Here is a 26,099-nt window from a genome sequence, read left to right on the forward strand (position 1 = left end):
TTAATCAGTGAGAGAACAGGAAATGCCTCTCCCTCCAGAGATGGAGGTATGTTGGAGGTTTCATCTAAGGCTGACACAATCCGCCCGTGGGAACTGTTCCCTCCTGAGCTGTGCCTGTTTGTAATCACTCTCTTCTTGCTTGCACAGGGGGCAGATGGCATACGAGGTCTGAAAGGCACCAAAGGAGAGAAGGTAAGAATCAGTCTCCTTGAGGGTGGGACCCAGAGGGGAATTGATACCAACCTGAAGGATGCCCAGGACCATGGTACTGTCAGCATCTCCTGGGCTGGCCCAGAGCATCTATCCCAGAGGCCCCAGGATGATCACATGGGCTGTATTTACATACCTTGCTCCCCCATGTCTCTCCCTGTGGGCCCTTTGCAGAGAGTGGTCCTCACAGTGCTCAGTTTTCACGTGAGAGGCCCAGAATTCCTTCCCAGAGTCTATCCACTTTCGCAGTTCAGTCCCAGGGCTCAGAGCCAAGACATGTGACACTTAACAAGTAAGCCACATTATAGAATGCGGTGCTACCTGCCGTGGTCAAGGCTGCATATCGGGCCTATATGGAACATCTTGGTTAATACAGAGCTGGATAATGGCACTGTGAATGCCAGAGAGTCAGAGTGCCCAGTACCCCTTACAGATGAGACATCTGTGCCTGTGGAACGGCACGGCAGCCAGCCATTTTTGTCCCTTCCGGTTGGTGTTAGGAGGCCTGGCATTTAAGTGTGATCTGCCCATCTTGAGCTTCATCCTATTGGCTACTGGGTGTGGTCACCCTTTGTGGCAGGCTGTGGAGCTCTCTGGGACACTGGGGTCGGAAGTGTGAGAACGGACCTTCCAAGCCAGAGTGCAAACCAGCCTGGCACCTGCATCTGCTTGTGCTTGGAAGGTATATGTCGCTCCTCACTGGGCACCTGTGGACGTTTTTTGCCTCCGCTCCTGAGTGATCTGATAACCTGTGGTCGACCTTGAGCCTTGGTGTATGTTAGCCACCTGGCCACCCTTTGTGAAGAGCAGGCAAAAAGATCTTCCATTTCCCACAATTTCTAGAGCACACCCCTGCCCCCGACAAGGTGGAACCCTGGGGCTCCTTCTGCAGGGTCAGGATAATGGGTTTGTCTTCTGAACATACATGGACCTCATAGGGGTTTAGGAAGAAGCGAACCCTCTTAGGAGCAGGTACCCTCTTGCTCTCCAGGACTTGCTCCAAGCCCTACGTCCCAGACTTCCCATTCTGTTGGGGCACACTATTACTGGGGGGTCTTTTTGAAGATGGTTCCCAGAGTCCCAGCTTTACTGCTGTATCTTGTCTTGTTTATCTTCACAAGACAGAATGTGTCTTGTTCCTTTCTTGGAAGGATGGGACCGGGTTACCCAGGGATGCTCCCTTACCAGGGAAGTTCCTGGTTGTTCCAAACAGCCCAGGAAAGCAGATTAAGATGGATCTGGGGAGAGGGGTGTCTGAGGACCTGTGGCTCTGATACATCATGCATACTGTAGCAGGCATAAGGGATGGGGTAAAGGCCCAGTGTATGCAGGCCTCCTGTGCAGGCTGGATGTTTCCTCTGTGAATAGCTCTCCTGCCTCTGTCCTGGGCTGAGGCTTTGTGTGGTGCAGGCCCATTGTGGGTGGACAGTAGTGCTGTGGAGGGGAGTTCTCTGCAGACTGATGTATTCTTTGTTTGTGTTCAGGGTGAAGACGGCTTCCCAGGGTTTAAAGGCGACATGGGAATAAAGGGTGACCGGGTGAGTGTTTGGGCCAGGGACAAGCAGAGAGGGGTTTGGGAGCTGCATGTAGGCCTGGGGTATTTGGAACCACAGAGCAGCTTTATTAGCAGGGAGGCAAACATTTCTGCAGAATCCTGGTCTGAGGCCAGAGTGTCTGGATCCCAAGGGCTCCGTGCAGCGTTCTCCAGTCTGCTCCTCAGTTTCCCCTCCAAAGCCAGGGCAACTCTCACCTGTGTTAATTCCAAAGACAACTCTGGTCACTGGCGCTGTACCCTGGGGTCTGGACAGATGCCTTAGTGAGACTAGGGGCTCTAGATTACAGAGAAATTTGTCTTCAGAGGGTGGAGAGGAAAGAGGGGGTAGAAACACTCCAGGCAGGCCCATAAGCAAGCCCAAGATGTAGCGGGTGGTAGGTGGGACCATGTGCTACTGAGTGTCTGCAGTTTCTCCTGCAACCCTCCTAAGGGTTTGCTGAGCTCCTGGACCTTCCTGATCCCCAGGATGCACCCAGGTCACTTTTGAAGCCCATGCAATACCAACACCCTGCTGTGTGTTGCTGGATGGTGGGTGAGACCCCACAGCCTGGCTGCTTTCTAATAGGCTGCCCATCCCAACTCAAGAAAAAGCTGTTGGTGCAGACACGGGCATGGTGTGCTCGGGTCGGTGCCCAGCACAGCAAGCGCAATGAATCAGGGTGAACTGTGACACTGAGGGTGGCTTCTAGGTGCTGATCTGCAGAGACGCCTGTTAGCTCCTGCTGAGAAGTTTCCCACAACTTCAGAATAACTCAGAGCCTGACAGAAGGTGGCACATTGTGCGCCTGGTAGCCCAGCTGTTTCACACACCTGAGTGCCGTCTGTCTGTTAGCTCGGGTCTGTTGTCTGCTTGCGTAATTATCCTCATAGCAGGCCCTGAAGACACCTTTGCCCGACATTCCAAAACCAGAGGCCCTATACACTTGACGCTTTGCCACACCCTGATAGGGAATGTCTGAAGCCACCTGCATGTCTGTCAGAGGAGGGGACTACATAAGGGACTTGGTGTTCTCTTGGGCTGCCGCTGAGGGTGACTGCCTCGGGTCTCCTCTGAGTGAAGGAACCTCAGTGCCTCTGGCTGAGAGGCAGAAGCCCCTTTGACTCCCTGTTTCTGATGACCTGGCACACACAATTAGAGTCCACTTAACTGAGTGTGGTGGCACATGCCTGTAATCAGTGTCAGGAGACAGAGGCAGGAGGATAGGTATGAGTTTACAGCCAACTTGGTGTCTATAAAAAGACAAGTTGGAGACGATTTGGAAATGGGAGATAGGAGATGATAGACAGACAGACAGACATAGTGAATCATGCAAAAGACACTTCCTGGGAGCACAAATCAGTTTTCAGATGAGGGTAAGATGGGGAACAAGTGCTGTGATTTGCTTTCTCTACAAACAGAGCCTTGCTCTGGGCTTTCTGTGGGTGCTCAGTTGTGAAGACCCGAAGGATTAATGGGTTAAAGGTGCTTTACACAGACAGGGACTTCTTAGCTCTGTGGGTCAATCGGTGTTCAAGAGCTCTGAAGTCGTTGGTCTCTGAGCAGACTGTTTGGATGTGACGGTCATCCATCTGTCTGCAGCTGTTCTTGGAAGCAGATAGTCAGAGGAGGACTGAGGCCCAGGTCACCATGAGATCCAGGGATGCTATTTGGAGATGGCCATAGTGCTTCTGTGGCCTGAGTGGGTTGATGTCCCTCTTGATTTAGACATAGACTTGACACCTGCGGCTAGGGAGACTGGCTGAAGTCTCTGGGTGTCCTGGGTGTGGGTATAGTCAGATCACTGCCAGTTGGGGAGAGGTCCCCCTGATGCCTACTGAGGCTTCAGAAGAAGGTGAATTTGGGGCCTGTGACAGTTGGGTCTGGATCAACTAAGGAGCACTCCTCTGGGTGGACCCTTGAGGACTTTTCCTGGAACCGTTACTATTCCTTTAGAAAACCCAGACTAATAAGGGGGCAGAGGGATTCACAGCCACTATAGCTAGCCAGTTCTTTTAGCCAAGAGTCCCTCAACTAGACAGGGGAGTCAGGAAGCAGAAATGGCAGCCATGGTGGCACACTGGTTTTCAAAGAGAAGCCAGGCAAGTGCAGCTCCTGCTGCGGGCAGACTGTGCCTATTGGCAGCCCTACTCCATGGTGGTAGGAGGGGTCAGTTGGGGGTGGAGACTAGGAAGGATCTCCCTAACTTCTCTTTTCTGATTGCAGGGGGAGATCGGCCCACCTGGCCCCCGAGGAGAAGATGGTCCTGAAGGCCCAAAAGGTCGAGGTGGCCCCAATGGTGATCCTGGTCCCCTGGGGCCCACTGGGGAGAAGGTTTGTTTTACAATACTCGACTACACTTAGAAGTCTCTGAGTGCCAAAGGCCCCTCCCATGCTCAGCACGGGTAGTGGGACTCCTATGCCACAACCCTAGCCTTTTGTCACCTCTCCCAGTAGATGTGTGTATGTGTGTGCATGAGTGCGTATGTGTGTGTACATGTGTGTGTACATGCATGTGTACATGCGTGCGTGCATATCCTTTGATCTTCATTCTGTTCCAAGTTCCCCTTCTGATCCCCCCCGCCCCCCACCAACTACCACCACACCTTGGAGGAATGTCTTCCACAAAGTAGAGGCAAAGCTTCAGGATCTCACCCAAGCCACACATGAGTACCCATCCCTATCAAATCCTGCCTCCACTCTGGGGGTGACAGAATGATCTCAGTACAGTCTGACATCATGGCATGTGCGTGAGGCTCCAGCCGGCATCTGCTGTGCTACAGGCATGTGCTGCCCTGTAGCAGCGGCACCTCCCATCTTGTCCCCTGAAACCTCGGGAGGAGTGGACTCAGGAGCGTTAAGCCTCCTACACCATCTGGCCCTGTGGCTAGAACTCCTAGAGGTATTCAGAACCCCCACAGATAAGAAGATTCTTCCTGGCCATGGTACCCATTTCTTTGCTTGTTTGGTTCATGCATGCTGGTAGGATTAGCCCAAGGGCTTAGAGACCCATTCAGTTCCTGGGAGACCCAATTGCCCCTGCACACCAACCCTACCCTCCAACCCTAGCTCCTCTCAGAACACATCATTGCCCCCAGCCTGCAGAACAAGGTTGAGAAAAAAGCCACATTTATGACTTATGAATCTTTTTTCTTCTTCTGCTCCTAGGGAAAGCTTGGAGTGCCCGGATTACCGGGGTACCCAGGAAGACAAGGGCCAAAGGTAACTTAAGTCTTGCTAAGTATGTCCTGGCAGGCACAGTCTCATGTGGCACCCCACACACTCCAGACCCCCTCTTCTATTCTCTGCCTCTCTGTGGCTTCTGTACCACTGTGGAACAATGTGTTCACTGTGATCTCATAGTCCCCAGGCAGCCTTCGGTGTTAATTTGACCAAACTGAAAGAAAGCACTTCACAATGAGTCGAACCTTTCAGAGAAAAGGGCAGAAACTATCCCTGGTGCCTGCGGGTGGGGGGGGGGGTGTCTGCTGGGCGTGGTTAGCCCCTGGCTTATCCACACCAGCCCTCTTAGCCCCACCTCACTTCGGAAGCATGGAGACTGTTTATAATGGAGCAGGAGAGGGACAACCATTGTCTTATCTGCACCCGCGTTCAGGCTTAAGTGGAACAGGTCCTGAAGGCTTTGGAAATCAGTGAGAACATTATTTTCTTCTCATCCCACATTTTATTATTCATGGTTCTTCCTTCAACAATAACGGCTGCCTGCGCTGGAGACCTGGTTAACAGCACGCAGCCGGCCCGCCCCAGATTTGCACCCCCACCCTCCGGCTGCCCGCTAGCTTCACTGTCTTTGACTCACAAGAACCTGGGCCTGCTAAGCAAAGGAGGCGGGGGCTGTATGGGCAAGTGGTGGCAGCTCCTCCTGTCTGCTCTGCGTCCTGCAGGACAATGTCCCTTAGATGTGACTCCAATGTAGCCCCAGAGAGAGCCACCCACCTGTGGCTGGGAACAGGCTCCAGACACATTTACTTCTCTTCAGGGCCCTCTCCCAGGGAGAGAGAAAAGAAGAGTGGGCATCCAAGAGCAGAGGGTGTACTATGACTAAGTGCTGGCAGCCTTGGGGAAGTGAAAAACTCTGTTCTCAGGCTATGACTAGATGCAGCAGTGGGCTCACGGCAGCCTGGGAATTCTGTGTCATTTGCCCCACGTCCCTTTGTTTCACTCTCTTGCCTGCGTGGCCATGTGGATATAGAGGAGGAAGGCAAGCCACAGGAAAAATGCAGACTTCCGAGATGAGATCTTCCTCAGGTCTGGGTGGTAAGCCACCTGGAGGGCAGAGACCCACACAGGGAGATAACATCCACGCTGATGGACAGTCCTGGAAGCCCTTGTGATTCTTTTAGTACATAGAGGGAGTTTGGATGCTTAGCAGATAAGTCTTGAAGACCATACTTGGCCCCTGTGTGTCCATCTATAGAAGCTAAAATGTTAGATACTGCAATCCGTGCCTGGGTTTGCCAGCTGTCACTTTAGTTCCGCTGTTATGGACAGGTCACAGCAGGACCAGTGGACAGAGCTGTGAGCAGCAGCCCCCATTTCCAGGGAACCTCAGCAATGCACATTCTCCCATTCCCCCAAACGTCAGCTGGCATTGTGCGTCCTCCTTGAGGAACTGAGGGGAGCAGAACAGAGCGTGCTAGGACTTAGATTTGGGGTTTAGATTTGGGGTCCAGAAGATGCTCTGGAAATATTTATCGAGTGGGTGTCGGGTTGCTGGACAAATGAATGATGGGAGAATGAAAGGTAGGTAGGTGGACATTCTAAGGGTTGGTGAGTGGTAGGGTGGCTAGCTGTGGGCAGGTCTTACATAGGTGGTTGGGTCCAAAGCAGATCTGATCAGATAAGCATGTGTGTGAACTGGAGCTCGGACTCTCCCTAATGAGCATGACAGTGTGGCTGTCTCACCTGGCTTGGTGGTCACGTTTCATCTTCCCTTAACTCTCTTACAGGGTTCTATTGGTTTTCCTGGCTTCCCGGGCGCCAACGGAGAGAAGGGTGGCAGGGTAAGGACCGTGGTCGCTTGCTGTGTAGGTGCTGGCTCTCTGGTCAATGCTCTGTTGAGTTTTACCCCACGTGTTATCCAAAGCACTTTTCAGAAGTAGCTGATCTTGAGCTCTAGGCACGGTGATAGGAAGGGGTGGTGGTAAGAAGCATGCTGGGAAAATGGAGGCTTCTAATGGACAGGAGCCAGAAAGCTCTTGGAGTTTCTCTGGATTCTTCTTCTCTTTCTGGGAGACGTTGCTGCATCCCAGTTTTACAGGGAGAAAGGAGGTGTTATTTTGTTCTCTTTGAGATCTGCCACCTCCTGGAGGCTAGGTATGCATTACCTTGGGACTGTATGCAGTGACTCCTAGACCCACACAGTCCCTGTTGGAAGTCACCCTGGTTGTAAATGTGGGGCAGGGAATGACACGGTCGGTTCCCCCTGTCATTACCCTCACAGAGGTCATGACACATACCTACCCTCTGTGATGTTGCTATCGGCTCAGGCCTTCCCCGCAGAAGCCCTCCTGGATGTCTCTAGGTAGTGTCTCAGAGCCTAAGCGGTCATCATGGGCCTTGGACCCGCAGGGTGGGTGGGGACACAGAAGAGAGTGCTCCTGGCTGCCTTTCCTCCGTGACACAGAGCACACATGCTCTGCCTCATGGGGCATTGCTTCATCGGAATGCCATGTGTCATGTGTAATGCTGAGTCTGTGTGCTCTTGAAAGCCAGGAGAATAACTTCAGGGTAACTGAGACCACGCGGGCAAGCCAGTGGTCACTGGCCTCACAGCGTGGAAAGTAGGGCTGTCCTGCAAGTGAGCACACCGAGAGGCCACATCTACTGCCACCATCCACCTCTCTCTCACGCAGAGCTTTTACCATCCTTCTATTCTACATATCTTCAATAGTCTCTTCATCTATCACTTGCCTGTCTGTCCATCTGTCTGTCTGTCTGTCCATCTATCTATCAATCATTTGTCATCTATCTCTCTCTTCTCAGTCAGATTCTCTATCTAGAGTCATCTGACTAGTGGTTGAAGGAAGGGTTGTGCCCCAAAATATTTGGAGGTACTCCTTGCAAAAGTGGACCTGGGCCTCACAGGTGTGGAATATGCTCCAGGGATAAAATGGGGAGCTCATGGGTTATTGCTTTGTCTAAGCAAGAGCCCAATAGGAAATGGGGGTAACCTTGGATCACAAGTTGTGGCAGGCTTCCCTGCCTGGGTGCTGCTGGAGGTTGGGCTGGCCTTGCAAACAGCCTTGGGTACAAAATCATATATATCCTGAATGAACGCCAACCCCAAGGGTCAGGCTGTGTTACCCTGTTGTTGACTTGTGCTGAGGATCCCTTAATGACACGGGGCTTCACAGAAGGCAGCTCATTCACTTGCATTGCACGTTTCCCAAGTCCTTGCTAAGCTCGGAGCTTACCAGGCAGGGGATGCTCCAATGACTGAGCAAGATAAGGAACAGCCAGTAACCAGTGCTCAAGAGTAATGAGCATGCAAGGAAAGAGAAAACCAGCCCTAGACCTGGATAATTCCAGGAGGCAGAGATGCTCATGCTGAGACCAGAAAGGGGCTGGGGGTTGGGAGGGAAGCTGAACTGCTTAGAGAAGCTGGTGTAGCCGAGCCCACTGCAGAGGCCTGGGCTGGCAGAGGGTGTGGAGGTCTTGCCTCCGCAGTGCCTTGGAGTGGGTCTTTATCCCAAGGCAGTCAAGGGGGGTAACTCTGGAGAGAGTTTCAAAGGTGGTCCTGATCCCATGTGGGAGAGGATCAGGAAGGGGCCGAAGGCTGTGAAGCCGGCTGTTCTGTGCTGTACCATGGAGACCAATCAGCTCTGCTTGAAGACTGCCTCTAGTATTGGATGCCAGGCAGGGTTTACATGGTGTGTGCTTGTGCATATGTGTGTGCATGTGTGTGTGCACATGCACACTCACGAGCGCATTTGCCATTTACTCAAGTGCAGCAAGACTGCACTGTCTAACCAGCTGCAGCAGCCCAAGGCAGTGCCAAGATACACTCAAAGCAGTGTGTGTTCTATGAAGAGGCTGTACCCTGCCTTTGGAGGGGGCCCAGGAGAGGAAGGCCCTACTGAGGTCTCCTAACAGATTCAAGGTTCTTTATACATCAGCTTGACTGAGTTGTAGGCAAGGCCGTTTCAGGGGCCTCCTATTCTTTCCTGGCAGGGACTAGAGGCCAGGTGCTTCTGAACAATTACTTTGTGAGGGAGTCCTGGAGGCCTGGCCTGCTCAGCAGGCATCAGGCCAAACTCTATCGAGGGTTAGATTACCACATTCCCTGCTGAGCACCATGCTACCTGTGGACCCAGATGGAACCTGAGCCCAGACCTGTTTGCCCGCTGCCAAGACTTGAGTGCCAAGATGCCCCAGTGCCATCAGGGCTGGTTGCACCTGGGCCCCAGGTGTGCTGCAAGGTCAGATGGGATCAGCATTGTGATCCAGGTGGTGCTAAAGGTGGGAGAGGGACAGAGGTGTGGGCAGCCTAACCTGGCTCACATACCCAGGTGAGTCAGGTTGGTTACATTGTCAATAAGGGCACACATTTAGCATGAGAATAGAGCAGATATCTTACTTAATTTTCATATGCAAATATTTACCTGAAGCCAAAGGATGTTGTCACAGAGTATGTTGTAAAGGAAAACAAAGAAAGAAAGAAAGAAAGAAAGAAAGAAAACCGTGGTTCATTGCTATGAATTGTTTCATTAAATGCCTTTAAAAATGGGTGGCTGTTTTGCTAATAGTAGGCCAGCTGAAAATGCTAAGGAGAGACTCATTCTGTGGCTTCAGCTCTAAGCTGACCTAGCTTTGTTGGTAGAAACCAGGATAAACCCTGAATGAACCTCAGAGCACAGGAGCCTCTGAGCGCCATCCATTAGACCTGTGTGCTATGGGCAAACTGCACTTGCCGGCCATTATATTCTTGCTGCAGTAAAAACTAGAAAATAAATGCCATGCGTTTGCTTTCTGTGCTTAGGAAAATGCAGATCAGCAAGAGCAAAGGGACCGAACACGGAGAGATGCCGGGGACTCTTGGATATATGATTTATATGTTAAATTGTAGTTTCCCTTCGCGCCTGCAGAATCCGATGAAAATTTAATGCCTAATATTCTTAACAGTAGCAGAAGAAAATTATGTGTGATAGGAGTTGACTTTCTTCTCTCTTCGTGTAATGATTTCTGTGCCTACTAAAAGGAGAAGAGAGAAGAAGGGAAAGGAGGGAGGGAGGGAGCAAATGAACCAGATAAGCAGCAGGCATTGCCCATCAATATCTCTGCCCTTCTACCTACCCTCCCATTCATCCCAGATAGGCCTTCCTGGCCTCAGTCTGGACTCAGGAAGTCTCTCAATAGCTCAGGGAAGGCTGCATGCTGGGCAGGGCCACACGTACCCCCCTTGTGACTCACATTCAATTCTCTGTTTCTAGGGGACAGCTGGAAAGCCAGGACCACGGGGACAGCGAGGCCCAACGGTAACTTTCCCTGTGGCAAAGGATGTGGGGGTGTAGGTGGGTGGGTTCTGTGAGTCTGAGGCCTCTGAGCTAACCTGCCTTTCTTCTCTCTGTCCATCTGTTTAGGGCCCGAGGGGTGAACGAGGCCCACGGGGCATCACAGGGAAGCCTGGCCCTAAGGTACGTTGCTGGTTCTTCAAGTTTTCTTGACATCAGTAAAGGGGCTTCTGCCCTCTAGCATCCTTCAGCAAACTTTTTGAATTGGACCACATGGCTAAGGGGAACTCCCAAAAGACCCAAGACAGAAAAACCAAGGCCAGCCTCCCCACATTCTTGTGTGGCTTCAGACCCACCCAGGTCCAGTGGGGAAGCCCCATTTTTTTTCTGGTAAAAGTGGCTGGGAACTAACTGTAGAGATCTTTCCTAGAAAGTTCTTTCTGGTACCCCTGCAAGGACCCCTCATGCCCAGGAATGAAACATGCACCTGCTGCTGTAAATTTGGGGGAGCCTAGCATGGCGTGCTGTTCACTTCTAACCAGTAAACATCAAGAATAGGGGGTTCTGGTTCCCAGCACCCACATGGTGGCACAAAACCACCTGTAACTAGTTCTGGGAGATCTGATGCCGTCTTCTACAACACCAGGCGTGCACATGATGCACAGACGTGTATGCAACGCACAGCAGCCACACACATAAAAATTAAAAAAATAATTTCGGGAGGTATCTTGCTGAGAAGAAGTTCCAGTTAGCTGAAAGGCAGAGTTGACCCATTTCTAACACACACACACACACACACACACACACACACACACACACACACACACACACACACACACCTCATGAGAAGCCTTTGTCCACTAGCTCTGGAAATGTCAGGATCCTGCTCATGCTGGTCCCATAGTTGGCTAGCAGAGAGCTGAGGCTCAACGCTGCTACACAGTGCCCTGCACTGGGGTCCGGATAACCTTGGGAGAGCAATCATGGTGACTTTTTCTCTCCTCTCCTAGGGCAACTCTGGAGGTGATGGCCCAGCCGGCCCTCCTGGTGAGCGGGTAAGAGTCTTTCAGGTGTGGGTTATGAGGAGATTTCTAGGGATGAAGCTGACCCCAAACATACACTTAACCCTGGGTGGGCCAGTGAGGGAGGCCAACAGTGCCCTCTAGAGGAGCAGGCTTGCTGAGGCCCAAGAATGGTTCATATACAGAAGTGATGTGTTCCTTAGGGTGGGGCCTCATCCCACCCTCTGGACCTGGCTTTAGTGTGCTAGAGACTGACACCACAGAATTGGATGTTAACCTCATACAGAACAGAAAACTCCGGGGCATTGCCGTGTATCTTGGCCACCAGATTTCCTAGTGAGGGCTCCATCTATCTATCTATCTATCTATCTATCTATCTATCTGTCTGTCTGTCTGTCTGTCTGTCTGTCTGTCTGTCTGTCTATCTATCTATCTATCATCTATCATCTATCTGCTATATGTCTATTTATGTCTGTCTATTATCTATGTAGCTATCTGTTATAAGTCTGTCTGTCTGTCTGTCTATCATCACTCTTATCTATCGTCTACTACTCTTCTATCTTCTCTCTAACATCTACTCCCTCTTTTTTTTCACTTCCTCTAGCGTCAAATGAGGAAAGCAGGGCCAGGTTAAACAGGGAAAAGGTTTTAGATGCAACCAGTGCCACAGTGGGGAAACAGTGGGGGCTGCGAACAGGAAGAACACCTCCTCAAACTGGAAATTTTTTTGTTCCCAGGGACCCAATGGACCCCAAGGCCCCACCGGCTTTCCTGGACCCAAGGGTCCCCCGGTAAGTGATGCTTTCTCTCACAGAGGTGGCAGGTCAGGTTCCCCTGACATGTTCTCATCTCCCTAGGCTATGGGGAGAGGGGACAGCCACACTGGATCCCTGTTGGGTAGGCAGTGGAGACAACCTCCAAAGCCCAGCTGCTAAGTCTGTGGCTGTGCCCCACCCATGCAAACCTTCTGTTCAGGAGAGCATTTAGTTCTGGACAAACTTGTCCTGCCCTGAACATGCCCTGCCAAGGCCCTTGCCCTATTATGCCTCCCATGGCAGGTCCTATGGTCATTGAGACCACCATGACATTCTTTCTAGGCTTGCATTAATGTTTAGGGCGACCACACAAATGTAACAGACATGGTGTTGTAAAAACACTGAAACGTCTTTGTTCAATTTTGGAACCATTTCTGAAACCAAAGCTGGGTATTCTCCCCAGGCGAATGTCCACTGCAGGGGAAGGCCCACTCAGGGCCCACCCACTGCAGGGAAGGCCCACTCAGGGCCCACCCACTGCAGGGAAGGCCCACTCAGGGCCCACCCACTGTAGGGGAGGTTCACTCAGGGCCCACCCACTGCAGGGGAGGTTCACTCAGGGCCCACCCACTGCAGGGGAGGTCCCGCAGGAGGACACAGTACATGGTAGGGGGCATCCTTCAGTAAATGAGAATTCATACCAAAGGAGAGTTCATGTCGGGAGAAGGCCCCAGGGAAAGTGAGGATCCGTGCTAGGGGAAGTCCATGGCAGGGGAGGCTCAGGCCTTCAAAGAATCCATTGTAGGGAAAGGCATAAGACATGGGAGGTCCATGTGGAAAATTCGCACTCAGGGAATTCCACATTAGGGGTAGGAAGGTTCATGGGAAGGAAGGGTCCCTGTCATGGGAGGTCCACAGAAGGAAAGAACCTCAGCAGGGGGAGGTTCATGGCTGGGAAGTCCAGACCTCTCTCTGGGCTCTGGAGTTACTGTCCCTCCTAGTCATTTGAGGGTTCCAGTGCAGCCAGGACACCCACCTGCTTGAGCTTGAGGAGCTGGCTGACCTCCTCTGCCTCCGTCAGCCCTTTCAGGCAGCTACAGGTATTATGGAGAGAGGTTCTTTCGTGGCATTTAGTTCCATGGTCACTATCCCAGTGGGTGCTGGATGGTCTCCTTTAGTGAAAACCACTAAGGTGACAGTCACTCTTGTCACCTGCTTCTTTGAGCTGCTGAATGAGCCTTCCTTGTTCTGATTCTTTTCCCAGGGCCCACCAGGCAAGGATGGGCTTCCTGGACACCCTGGACAGAGAGGGGAGACCGTGAGTATTAACACGTGTTGGGGACGTGGTTGTGCCTGGCCTCCTGGGGACATGGTTGTGCCTGGCCTCCTGGGTTGGGTCTCCCACAGCCTGCAACATGCTGCTGGCTGCCTGGCACAGTCAGGGGGTCCTTCCTCCTGGGGAAAGATCAAAGGCATTGGCAAGGCTTCCTGTGGGCCAGCCATCTGCTGTTGCCTTAAGGTCAGGCTGTTGGGTGGGCAGGAGCCCAAGGATGTCACAGTAAAAGCCCGACAATGGCTCCTTGTGTGTTTTAGCAGCGTTAAGCATCAGGGCGCAGTGCAATGGCATCACAAGATCTGTGTCCCCAATCTTTGCTTGCTGAGGGTAGCTGAGTGTAGTCTTGCTGGGACACCGCAGGCCTTACTTGGAAAGATTCCTGGGGAGGTTCTGTACCACGGATAGCTGGTTCTTTAGGCCACAAAACCTCAAGGCAAGGGACATGGGCCTTGGGTCTCACATGGGTACCAGCTTTGTTCATCTAGGAGATTTCAGCCTTGGTGGGGGGTGGGGCTGGTAGGAAGGAGCAGAATGAAGCCTTTAGCCTTCTCCATAAAGAAGATGTGCAGGAAAGATGAGCTGACTCAGGGGCAAATGTGAGGGTCTGAACTGTCCTCACCACCGCTGTGAAAGCTTGTCCTGGAGTCTGTAACCCTGGTACTGGAGGATTCCCAGGCTGACCAGCCGGCTCGGCTCAGCTAGCCAATGAGCTGGCTCCGGCTCAGGAAGAGACCCTATCTCCAAAAGATCATATGCACATTTGTGGCCTTGCTTGCCCTTGCGAACCTGGGATTCCAGACTTTGAGCAACTGAGCCCTCAAAGGGCGGGTGACATCTGTGTGTTCTCTTTGCGTGGCCCTGCCTCATCCACATTAAAGGGCAGATTGCCAGTATAAGCATTTCTCCCTGACAGGCCCTGTGTCACTGCATCCCATTCAGTGTGCTGGGGTTGGCTGGAAGTTCTCATGGCTGAAACTGTTGCTCCTGATGCGGGTCTTTGAGCACCTTGTCTATTTCCTGATACCTGCTTGAACACTTGTTAGTGTGTGAAGTACTGGCTTGTCCACCCATGTCTTTAAGCACACAGGGACATGAAGTCTCTTAATTATGCCTTTGCTGGTGTTCAGGCAGCCAGTGCTGGCTGATAAATGGAGATTACCTTGCTCTTTTGTTTAGAGAGAAAAATTAAACCATTTCTTCACAGCTTTGCACATTTCCCTCTAATGCCTTTCCAAGGAGACAAGAAAGAAGAGTTTTGCATACTGTGTGCTTTTCTCCCTCAGACTCATTCTGCAGATAATTGAGCCTCCTGTTTTGCTTGGACAAGTATGGTTTCTACCATGTCCAGCTACCTCAGTAGAAACAGGGGTGCTGCATGCCGCTGCTGACCGTCCTGACCATCTCTGAGACTCATCTGGAGTTCTCTGGAGTAGACTTTCTTGTTTCCTTTTTCCTTTCCTCCTCCTCCTACTTCCTCCTTCTCCTCTTTTCTCCTCTTTTTCCTTCTCCTCCTTCCTCCTTCTTCCTTCTCCTCCCCTCCCTTCCTCCTCCTCCTCTTCCCCTTCCTCCTCCTCCTGTCCTTCCTTCCTCCTCCCCTCCCTTCCTCCTCCTCCCCTCCCTTCCTCTTCCTCCCCTCTGTTCTTTCTCCTTCTCCCCTCCCTTGCTTCTCCTCTTCTCCTTTGTTTCTCCTCTTTCCCTTCCTTCCTCCTCTACCTCTCCTCTTTTTCTCTGTCTTCCTCCTCCAATGAATACAAATGGCTCTTACTTCTAATGGGAGCCAAAAGCCTGCTTTTCAATGAGGAGCAGGTGATCAGTTCCCTCCTTATCAGACATGTCACCTTAGAGTGACTGTGGCCAGCCAGCAAGGCTAGCCAGGGGATTGATTCTGGGTCCAGAAAGAGACCCTATCTCAAAAAAAAAAAAAAAAAAAAAAAAAAGCATGTGCTTCCTGTAACCTTGCCTGCACTTATGACCTTATGACCCTGGGATGCAAGACTTGGAGCAACTGAGCCCTCAACTGAGCATTCTGTGTGTCTGTGCCTCATCCACACGAAAGAGCAGTTGGTGCTGCCTGCCCTCCCCGCTAGCACTGCTCTGAGCAGAGGTTTGGCTCCCCTCAGACACTTCTCTCTATTAACCTCTCCTTCACTCTTTGCTTTTGACTGTTAGAGAAATGTGTCTCAGAAACAGCCACTTCTGCCTGCTGTGTGAGTTGGGCTGAGAGAGAAGAGCCCTCTGGGCTCTGCAGGGTAGAGTGCTGCTGTGGTTCCTGTGGCCAGTGAATTGTGTGTGATAGCAGACTGTTGCCTGCTGGTCCTGAGTCATCTGTTCACCCTCACATCATACTTACGACCTCTGGCCAGCTAGAATGCCCTTCTCGGGCCTTGCGTACCTGGCATCTGCCGTTGTATCTCTGCTTGGCTCTACCATCATGCCCTACATCAAGTTTGACTTGACTCACTGCAGCTTTCTGCTCCGTAGGAGAGTGTGGGAAGCAGAGCCAAATGGGAGGAGAGCCTGGGCCATTTCTAGGCATGAACACTCAGATCTTGGAAGAGACAGGGTCTATGAAGTGACTTTAAAGTAGCACACTGGAGCTGACAGCTTCAGAGAACAGTCAGACCCTGCTCCTGCCTGTCCTAAATACGAAGAGGACCAGGCTGGCGAGTCACCTGCCGTGAGTCAGAGGCGTGGATAACAAAGGCTAAAACGTCCCATGGCATTGCTAATGAGCACCAGCCCAGAGATGGTTCTTGTGTGTCCTCAGAAAATGAACACACAGTGACAGGAGGGGGAATAACAGGCTTACAAATCCATTCCTCAGCACAAAGACACAGCGTGGAGCTAACCCACTTGGCTCCAGTACTTTCATGAAACTGATATGAGAAGGGAGCAAAAGGCAAGACTCTAAACTGAGAGTTTGGTGCACAGCCATTGGGGGCAGATGGGGGATGGGCTTCTGAGACTGCATCAGGATGGAGGTGCTGCTGCAGGGGCCCTCAGCTAGCTGCCTGTCTCTCTCCACAGGGTTTCCAAGGCAAGACTGGTCCTCCAGGCCCCCCAGGAGTGGTTGGCCCTCAGGTAAGACCTTTGCAGCATCACAGGATGAGGGTCTGTGGTGTTGCAGAAACACAGGTCTACGGTCAGCTTTCTAGAGGGATGGGCCCCACTACTGGAACAACTTAATTCTCATGGCAAGTATGGCTGACTGTAAGAGATAAACCCCTTGAAAGGAACGGTGCTGAGACAAAGCAAGTGACTCATGGAGCATATGACCTGAGCTCAGCAACAGAGCTTAGGGGACCCTAGACCAAACAGGGCCAGGCTCTGGAGTCTGCCTCTTCCCAAGGGCACAGGGGCCAGTGGGATCTTCTTGTCTTGTTGTGGACAGCAGAGGCACACTGGTCAGTGTCATGGGGCTCTGATTCCAAACAGCACAGGTCAGTGAAGGGTATAGTTTCCAGCTAGGGCTGACAGCTTTAGAGCCAGGGACAATCAGTATCTGTCACCTTGCCACTTAGCAAGCCATGGGGCCTTTTCCCCTCTGTGGCAAATATGGTAGCCCTCGGCATCTTTCTGAACACATCCCAGCAACACAGAATCCAGAGAGATGCAGGAGCAGTGGACACCAGCCATGGCTACTGCCGTCTACCTGGCTTCATCTTCTCCTTCTGGATTTTGGCTGGCATGAGGAGGAGTCTTGAGAGAGAATAGAAAGGAGTGGTAGACCTACTGTGAGGCATCACCATAGTCAGGGCCCTACCCAGGTTCAGGGGAAGAGGTCATTCCTCTGTAAGGCACTCAAAACCAACATATGAACATGTGACATTGTCTCTCCCCATAGGGTCCCACAGGAGAGACGGGTCCCATGGGTGAGCGTGGCCATCCAGGCCCTCCAGGCCCCCCTGGTGAACAGGGCCTCCCAGGTGCTGCTGGGAAGGAAGGGACAAAGGTACGTTTCTGGAAGCTTCAATGTGCCAGGCTGATTTTTTTTTTCCTAGAGAATCAGAACTTTGTGTTTTCTCTTGATCCTTTTGGACATACGGGTAATTTCTCAAAACACATGCTTTTCTGAATTTCATCGTTCAGATCCATTTTGCTTGAACTGAAGCAGGGCTTCGACCTGCTGCAGATGAAGCAGAGGGGGAAGGTGGGATCAAACCATCCCAGGCCCTGTGGGCATCTTCCCTCGCTACCCACTGCCCCCAGAACAGACTAAAGACCCCGCATCTAACAGCCAGTGCAGATCTGATGGAGAACGGTCCTTTGAAACCTCCTCACACGGACACACCAAAAATAGATTTTAAAAATGAAAAATGAATGTATCCCCCAGCCTTGTGCCCAGTGCCGGTTCTCACCTGCCTTTTCATAGTCTGCTCAGCCGGCCGGGGTGCCCCAAATTTGTGGTTGTAACGTTTGTGTGTTAGCATAAAAATCTTCAAGCTTCCTTGAGGGGAACTGAAGACATGGGCTCTCAGTGTGGTTTTGTTGCTGGTTTGAAGCAGGGTCTCACTGTGTAGCCATAGCTGGCCTGAAATTGGCCACGTAGACCAGGCTGTCCACAGACTCACAGAGATCCACCTACCTCTGCCTCCTGAGTGCTGGCATTAAGGGCATATGCCTTTCACCAGGGAAAATTCTGGAAGAATTTTTAGCCTTCACAGCCTCGGGGAAGACAAGTCCAATAGTGCCTGTCTTTAGAAGTGTTCATTGAACTGACAGCAAGTTCCTTAAGTGGCTGTATTTTTTAACCACAAACCACTGGGGTATCCTTAGCTTGGCATGGGCCCACTGAGGAACCCAGCACAAGTGAGGACTTTGATATCATTCCAGCTCCCATTCAGCCTCTTACAGCCCCGCCAGACGTGGCAGGTTAGGGATCTGAGAGAGAGTCACAGTTGGAATCCCTTCCCCAGATCTATACAGAGATCCATCGTGGAGAACTTGGCTCCCAGGAGTGTGCAGGGGCTGAGCTTATATCCACCATGAGAGTGGAGGAAATATGTCAGGTCCTGGCTTCCATCCCCAGCCTCCAACTCAAAACAAAATCTCTGTAAAGTCACGGGGCTAGAGAAAGCTCAGGCCAACCAGATCCCCAGTGGATCTCCCAAGTCTCACCCCGCGGCTCAGACATGCATCCTGTGTCCTGGAGGTTGGTGCAGAGTCAACACTGGAGCTTCCAGGGGGGTGTTAACTCTGGCTCTCTTTTCAGGGTGACCCAGGTCCTGCCGGCCTTCCTGGGAAGGATGGCCCTCCAGGACTGCGTGGATTCCCTGGGGACCGAGGGCTCCCCGGCCCTGTGGTGAGTGAGGGACCATGTGGGTGTATGTATGGCACACTGCACCGGGGTTCTGTCTGAGGCCCTCAACCTATATTCTTACCATTTCTCAGGGAGCACTTGGACTAAAAGGCAGCGAAGGCCCCCCTGGTCCCCCGGGTCCTGCGGTGAGTCAAAGCCTTTCATCTTATCCTGTCCTACAGACCTGTTGTTCCACAGGCAACAAGAGCAGAGAGGGCATGCCTTGGTGCCAAGGTCTCCATCGAGTGTGTCAGGGGGACAGTATCCTGAGCCAGAAGCTGGCTTGATAGAATCAGAGGGCTACTTTGTATGAGGGATGGCAGAAAAGCAACAGCTTAGAGGAGATCTACAAGTGACTTTCCAGGGCATGGAGACAGGGAGGGAGGCCCACATTTAGTATGGACCACTTGGGTCAACAAGAGGAACTCTTCTTATGAACTTCAAGGACATCCTAAAGCAGGCTGGACTACCTGGCACAGGCAGGGAAGGGTTCTATCTCTAGCCTATAGTCCAGGATCCTAACACATGTTGCTCATGAACTAGCTGGCCCCTCATCAATCTCAGAACCCCAATTGTGAGAGACTTTATGACCCTGCACTCCCGGGCCTTTAGCTGTGGCTCCATATCTAAGGCTGTTCCTCCCCTCATATGAATAAGGATGGTCAGTTTTGCTTCCTTTGCCATTCAAGCCAGCCTGCTGGCTCTGCTCAGCCTAGTTTAGGAATGACCTCTCCTAGCTGAGTTCCAGACTGGGCTAGTCAGATGGGGTGAGAAACTAGCCTTCCTTTTGGTAGGTCATAGGGAAGGCTTATAGGCTGTGTTGACCTCTTGATATGACCTCAAGGTTGAGCTTAGCCTGAATCCTCTTTATCATCAGTATTTGCCCTCTGGTCTAGGACCTCATCCTCTAAATCTGTGAGCACTTTGTGGGCAGGCAGACCCTACAGGGATGGGTAGGTGCCAGGGCTCTGGAAAAGACCATCGAAGACAGACACAAAGTAAGACTTTTTCCCAGACACTTGTTGGGAGAAAGTGAATGTGTAAGGTGAATCACTTGAGGAAACGAGCCAAGAGGGGCCTGATGATAGCCGTTAAGTACTAGACCAAATAGTCCATGCTTCCAGAAAGCCATGTAGAGAGTCACTGAGGCCTCTAATGTGGGGGTAAGAGTGGTGTTACCCACTGATGCTTAAGAAAGTCTTCCCATATAGTTCAAGAACCTCTAAAGCAAGCCATTTTCTTACTATACTTTAGGGTTCTCCAGGTGAGAGAGGACCAGCTGGTGCTGCTGGGCCCATTGGAATTCCAGGGAGACCTGGGCCTCAGGGACCTCCGGGGCCTGCTGGAGAGAAAGGGGTTCCTGTAAGTACCACTTGAGACCGGGGTCTCCTCTCATGTTTGATCTCCTGCTGTGTTATCTCTATGTATACTCCCCTGGAGTGGGAGGGGACAGAGGTTGTGGAGTCTGATTATCCTACAGGGATAGACACTCTGAGGCCAGGCAGCTCAGCCTGGCCTTCCCGGAATGCTGACGTCACAGTGGCTAGGCATAGTCTGTCCTTTATAAACCTGTTCTCTGTCTAGCCTCTGTGCTTCCTGAGTAGCTGGAGCATACTGTCTGGTAAGTGAGCATCACCTCCCCACTGGCCTCACCCATGGCAGGGCCTTTCAGGAAAAAGACAGGTGTTTGGGAATAGGTGGTCCTTTTATTGATGAGAGAACACAGGCGAGACACACTGACAGAGGACAGCAGGTAGGTCCCCAGAGAGTGGAACAGGTCCTCTATAAGGTTTGAGTTCGCTGGGCTCTGAAAGTCTCTGCAGCCTGGGTTTCCACACAGCCCTTCTCTGATCACTCCCCAATCCATGAGTAGCACCCAACCCCCACTTCATGCTCCCAGTTCACATGTAGACCCATGCCCTCCCATCAGCCCTGATTTCCCATGGTTGCTGGGTAGATTTCATCTCAGCTTCCCGTTTCAGCACTGAGTGCTGGAAGGAGCCTCAGTGAAGGACTAGCACGGGGCACTGAGCTAGACACATAAGCCCACTGACTTCTGCTAGTGACACTATATTCTCTGTGTCCTGATCTCTGGGCTCACTGGGAAGAAGACCATTTCTACACTGGGACATCAGGACCATGGAAAACCTTACAATGTCCTTTTGGCAGTTGATAGTATTGTGGCATCTTTAGTGAGGGGCCCAAGACACAGAAGCAGCTCGATTCTCTGTGAGATACACAAGTCCTTGGAGGTTCAGGGCATGTGTAGCTCACAGACTTAGCTGAAGGAAGCTCAGCGTCTCCTGAGACTCCATAGTTAAGCAGAAACCTTGCAAGAACTTCCCTAAGCTGGGAAAAGCTCACTAGCTTCTAGAATAGCTCCAGCAAGAGGGAAAGTTGGGAGAGAGTCTGGGGTCTCTGCAAACTCCCAACCTGACAGGGAACGCAGGGATGGAGGCCTGGAAACCCTGAACCAGCCAGAACACTTACTAGCTTAGAGGGGACCGGCTGACTTTGAAGAGAGGGAAGTGGAATGCAGGAAGGATGGGATGGGCTAACCAAGCATCTGTGTTCCCCTCCTGTTGCACACAATTTCCTTCTTTGTGACAATGGAAGACAGGAACTTCTAGCTGAGGTGAGAAAATGCTTGTGGCTCATGGGTGATGGGATTTCATCAAAACCTAGCATAGCAGGAATTAATGAGCGCACAGGAGGTTATGAAGGGGCAGTTGTGAGTAAAGCAAGTCAGAGTTCTGATGGCAGAAACAATAATTGTGTATATGTATATGTCTGTGTGCACGCATGTCATGCTATGTGCATGCCATGCATGTATATATGTGAGTACATATGTCTGTATGCATGTGTATGTCTGCATGGATAGTGTGCTTGTGCATAATATCCTGTGTGCAAACATGATCATAGACATGGATGTCTGTTTATTTGGGCTGATGGATATGTGTGTGCCCACATGTCATGTGTATGTGTGTATATGCATGTCTCTTCGTGCACAGGCAGGGTGTCACTAAGAATTTACAGGCTAGTACAGTTTGCGGAAGCTGCTCTGGCCGTCCTGGAGCACGGTGTGGTCTCTGCTCACCACTTTGACAAATGCCTGAGGGAAAGGAGTTAAATCAAAGGATTCGTCAGGGCCCTGTGGTTCCGGAGGTGGTTCATGCTTAGCTCTGTTGCCGTGGGTCTATAGTGAGAGAGTGTCCTAGTGGGAGGGCATGCTGGGTCAACCGCTCACCTCATGGCAGCCAGAAAGGGGGGTGGGCGGGTTCTTACTCTCCAGAACAAGTGTGGTGCCGTCCTTCCTCTCACTACCTTCAGCTCCTCACATTCCCACAACCTCCACAGAGCACCAAGCCTTCACACTGCATGCCCAAGCCTCAGCATCAACCATGCCTCAGTTTTCTCATCCCTAATGAGTGGCCCTTCTACACTGTTCCCTGTCCCTCTCAAGCATTTCAGACCGAACTGTACGGGGCTGGATTCAATGAGGTTCTAATCATGTGCCGTTCTGAGTGAGGCTCTGGTACAACAAGATGTTAGCCGTTCAGGGTCCAGACTGTTTGGAACAGGTTCCATGCCACTGGCTGGTGTGTTAGGACTATGGTGGTCCTAGCCACTCCCTCACAACCCCAGCTTCCCACCCTCTCTGGGGTAAGCAGCAGTGGAATTGTGTTCCCAATATGAAACTGTACTGAGTTTGAATCGCCTGTCCTCTCTAGGGTGAGAAAGGTCCGCAAGGCCCAGCTGGCCGAGATGGCCTCCAAGGTCCCGTGGGGCTCCCTGGACCAGCCGGCCCTGTGGGTCCTCCTGGAGAAGATGGAGATAAGGTATGGAGCAGTTGGAGTGTGTGTGGCCAGGCAGTGGGTTTTTTAAACAATGTTTTAAACAGCAGCGTATATGATAAAGGGGTCTGGATGGCAGAAAAATGCTGTGCCCCTTCGACCTGGCAAGAGGGAGTGATTTTGAAGTTAGCACACAAATAAATGGCAACAAACAGGACCTGTAGTGTGTGTGTCCGTGTGTGTGTGTGTGTGTGGGTGGAGCCTGGGAAGCACTTGGCTGCTTGGCAACTCTGCCATTGCCTGAGATGTGTGCAGGTTGTAGCCAGAGCTGACGAAATGGCTCACTGCTCCCCTCCTGAACCCTTGCAGACTGGGACTGTGTGGGGCTGGATTTAATGAGACTTTACTCTGAGTCTATTTTTAAGTGTCTTTTCTTGAATGATCGAAGCTCTGTTTTTATTGCTATTTCTGATACCATTACAGAGGAGCCTGGATTTTATACTTCATTAAGGAAAGACGGTGCGGCTTAGCTCTTCGGAGCCAGTCTCCATTTGTCATAGCTCTCTCTGCTGATATTTCTGACTTTGTCACCTCTGCACAAAGGACACCTTAGTCTCATGTCTCCATGTGGGAGGCAGCCCACCATTAACACCAGAGAGGACATTAGGCCACCACATCACCATTCCTACTATCAACACCTTAGCGATAACCCAAGTATCACGAAGGGAACAAAGGAGCTGGGGAAATGGCTCAGTCAGTAAAGTGTTTGTCTTGCAAGCTTAGGACATGAGTTTGACGCCCACAACCCTTGTTTATAAAATCAAGGTGTGGCAGCGTGTCTGTAATCTCGGACCTGAGGAGGCAGAGAAAGGAAGGAAGATCTCTGGGTTCTCTGGCTAGCCAGCCTGGTCTACAGAGGCGAGTTCATGGCCGTTGCAAAATGAGACAGACGAAAAGTAGGGGTCTGCGGAGACAGCTCAGCGATTGAGGACACTGCTGCTCTCATCTGGGGTTCAGTTCCCAGCACCCACATGGCAGCTCTCTACTGCCTGTAACTCCAATTCCAAGGGATCCAGCACCCTCTCTGGCCTCTTCAGAGTGCGCACATGCCGTGTACAGACATACATACAGACCACGTTCACACAAATGAATGTGTACATACACACACACACACACAGAGACACACATGCACACTCACACATACACACAGGAGCATTTACGTACAAGCAGACGTCAAAATCAGAAAGGATATCAGATTCATTTAAGGAAATGCTTTCTGTTGGTGAGACCTGGGACCAAGAAAGGCACACACTAACAGCATTCTACCTGTCCATCTTCAGGGAGAGATCGGAGAACCAGGGCAGAAAGGAAGCAAGGGTGACAAAGGCGAGCAGGTGAGTTCGAGTGTGTGGGGTTCAGCTCCTGAGCACAGAATGTATGCCTGGGTTCACACACCACGATTCCAGCACTTCCAACTCCTGGGTCACAGCAGTTGGCTTTCTTTCTTGAGAAGGTCCCATGCACATGTGTGTGTTCATGTATGTTCAGGTGTGTGAGAGAATCTCTTGGCATGAGATCATGACCAGTCATGCGTCAGCCTGGGGGTCTAGCACTGAGGACCACAGAGCTTGGCAGAGGCAAAGCATCCATTTGTACCTTGGCCTTTCGTGCATTCAAAGATGCTAGGGTGTGGGTACTTTAGTCCTGTCACCCACACCAGCCTTCTCCAGTGCCATGAGCCTCTCCAAATGGAGCTCATCTGAGCCTCAGATTAATCACTCCTGAGGTGACATCACCAGGCCTCTCTGAGAGCAGGACCTCTGTTCCTACCGGCTATTCTTTCCCTATTCCTGCGCCCACAGTGGTAGGTGCGTAAGGAAGGTATGGGAGCAGGGATCATGGTGGAATCCGTCCTAGCTCAGCTCTTAGATTTGAGGCCTCTGATTCTTGTCCCAGGGTCCCCATGTGCCACAATGGGGCATGTGGCAGTTGCTAAGACGACACGTGATGGCCTGCCCTGCTTCTGTTACCCATAGCAACATGATCATGGTTGAATTGAGAGCCTTGCACACGCCTCAAAGCTTATAGCCTGGCTTGTGCTCTAATGTTAATAGTCGGTGTTTCTCTGATGACACTTGGGAACTGATAAATCGTATCCTGTACAAGCCAGTTACTTCTTGAGTCAGAATTTACCTGACCCCAGACTGATCTGCAGTTTTAAAATAATTATGTTTCTGTTTAACACTTGCAGGGTCCTCCTGGGCCTACCGGTCCTCAAGGCCCCATTGGACAGCCAGGCCCTTCGGTGAGTGTCTGTGTCAGATGACATAGCAAGGCCTGCCTCTGAACCTGTTGTCATGTGAGCTCACCCATGCTCACTTCCTTCCTCCAGGGAGCAGATGGTGAGCCTGGCCCTCGTGGACAGCAGGGCCTGTTTGGGCAGAAAGGAGATGAAGGTTCCAGAGGTTTTCCAGGACCGCCAGGACCAGTGGGATTGCAGGTAACCACGGAGCTTCCCAGGACCCTCCAGCAGAGGTGCCAGCCTCTCCCTGGCTCCATTTGTCCTGTCATTTTAAGATAGGAAAACTGAGTAGAGATCGGAAGTGCTGCCAGTATTGTGTGTGTGTGTGTGTGTGTGTGTGTGTGTGTGTGTGTGTGTGTGTGTGTACAAAGACCTCATCTGAATGAACCACCTAGAAGTGACAGCCATCAACCAAACCTACCTCATCCAATGCCCTCTAGGATGACTGTTTGTATCACATGACTCTACCTGATGTCAGTAAACCTCAGGTTCTCCATGTGCTGTCAAGCACACACCAGCCTTTATTTTATCTTACGAGGCATGTTGAACACCAATAAGTATTCTTGGAACACAAGACTTTATTTTGGAAAGCACCGTTTTTAGTTACTGGTAGTATATGGCATATGGTGGGATCTTGATTTATCCGGAAGGTTCCCTGCTGCCGGCGCATTAGGTTTATCGTTTTATGGAAAGCCACCATAAGCACGGTTACCCATAAATCTTTGCATTTTCCTCTGATTATGTTCTCAGCTGTTTGAGCCCTGGAAGCAGGAAAAAAAATCCTCCATGATGGCAGATGTGTGTCTCTCACAGAGTGGCACCTCATCACAGTTTTCTGTCCACAGGGTTTGCCAGGACCTCCAGGAGAAAAGGGCGAGACAGGAGACGTGGGCCAGATGGTAAGTGGCTGCTCCATCAAGACCCACTACGGCTCCCCTGGCTTTTGTTTTGGAGGAGGATAGTTACATCTTGTCTTGCTCAATGGCCTTTCTTCTTCCCAGGGCCCTCCTGGTCCACCAGGCCCCCGAGGACCCTCTGGAGCTCCAGGTGCTGATGGGCCACAGGGTCCTCCCGGAGGAATTGGCAACCCTGGTGCGGTCGGAGAAAAGGTGATGTCTGTCTCATCAATGTCTGCTCACGGCTGCACGAGAAGTGGTGTGTTTGTGTATGCACACAGTCTTGTGTGCCTGTGTGTATGCACTCGTGTACTGTGTATGTGCACATACACTGTGTGTGTTTGTGTGTGTGTGTGTGTGTGTGTGTGTGTGTGCAGAGACACTCCCATCACACCGATTGTGAAAATCCAAAGTAGACTCATGAGCCTGAGGTGGGAGCTCTGATGATGTTCATTTTTAGCAACGGTTTGCAAAATCTA

The 26,099-nt window shown here is 51.5% G+C and overlaps 1 protein-coding gene across 2 annotated transcripts in view; it reads left to right on the forward strand.

Annotated features, from left to right (window-relative positions):
* COL5A1 (collagen type V alpha 1 chain) overlaps positions 1–26,099 on the forward strand; it is a 148,762-nt gene that overhangs the window by 95,459 nt on the left and 27,204 nt on the right. For both annotated transcript variants that reach the window (XM_080927437.1, XM_080927438.1), the window contains exons 28-48: positions 148–192; positions 1,695–1,748; positions 3,969–4,076; positions 4,911–4,964; positions 6,713–6,766; positions 10,196–10,240; positions 10,346–10,399; positions 11,227–11,271; positions 11,976–12,029; positions 13,258–13,311; positions 16,357–16,410; positions 17,174–17,281; positions 18,542–18,631; positions 18,721–18,774; positions 19,883–19,990; positions 22,360–22,467; positions 23,763–23,816; positions 24,674–24,727; positions 24,815–24,922; positions 25,570–25,623; positions 25,726–25,833. In XM_080927437.1, the coding sequence (XP_080783563.1) occupies positions 148–192; positions 1,695–1,748; positions 3,969–4,076; positions 4,911–4,964; positions 6,713–6,766; positions 10,196–10,240; positions 10,346–10,399; positions 11,227–11,271; positions 11,976–12,029; positions 13,258–13,311; positions 16,357–16,410; positions 17,174–17,281; positions 18,542–18,631; positions 18,721–18,774; positions 19,883–19,990; positions 22,360–22,467; positions 23,763–23,816; positions 24,674–24,727; positions 24,815–24,922; positions 25,570–25,623; positions 25,726–25,833 (1,467 nt within the window). The remainder of the gene's footprint in view (positions 1–147; positions 193–1,694; positions 1,749–3,968; positions 4,077–4,910; positions 4,965–6,712; positions 6,767–10,195; positions 10,241–10,345; positions 10,400–11,226; positions 11,272–11,975; positions 12,030–13,257; positions 13,312–16,356; positions 16,411–17,173; positions 17,282–18,541; positions 18,632–18,720; positions 18,775–19,882; positions 19,991–22,359; positions 22,468–23,762; positions 23,817–24,673; positions 24,728–24,814; positions 24,923–25,569; positions 25,624–25,725; positions 25,834–26,099) is intronic.

Source organism: Micromys minutus (assembly GCF_963924665.1).
Source record: "Micromys minutus genome assembly, chromosome: 13".
Classification (NCBI taxonomy): Eukaryota; Metazoa; Chordata; class Mammalia; order Rodentia; family Muridae; genus Micromys; species Micromys minutus.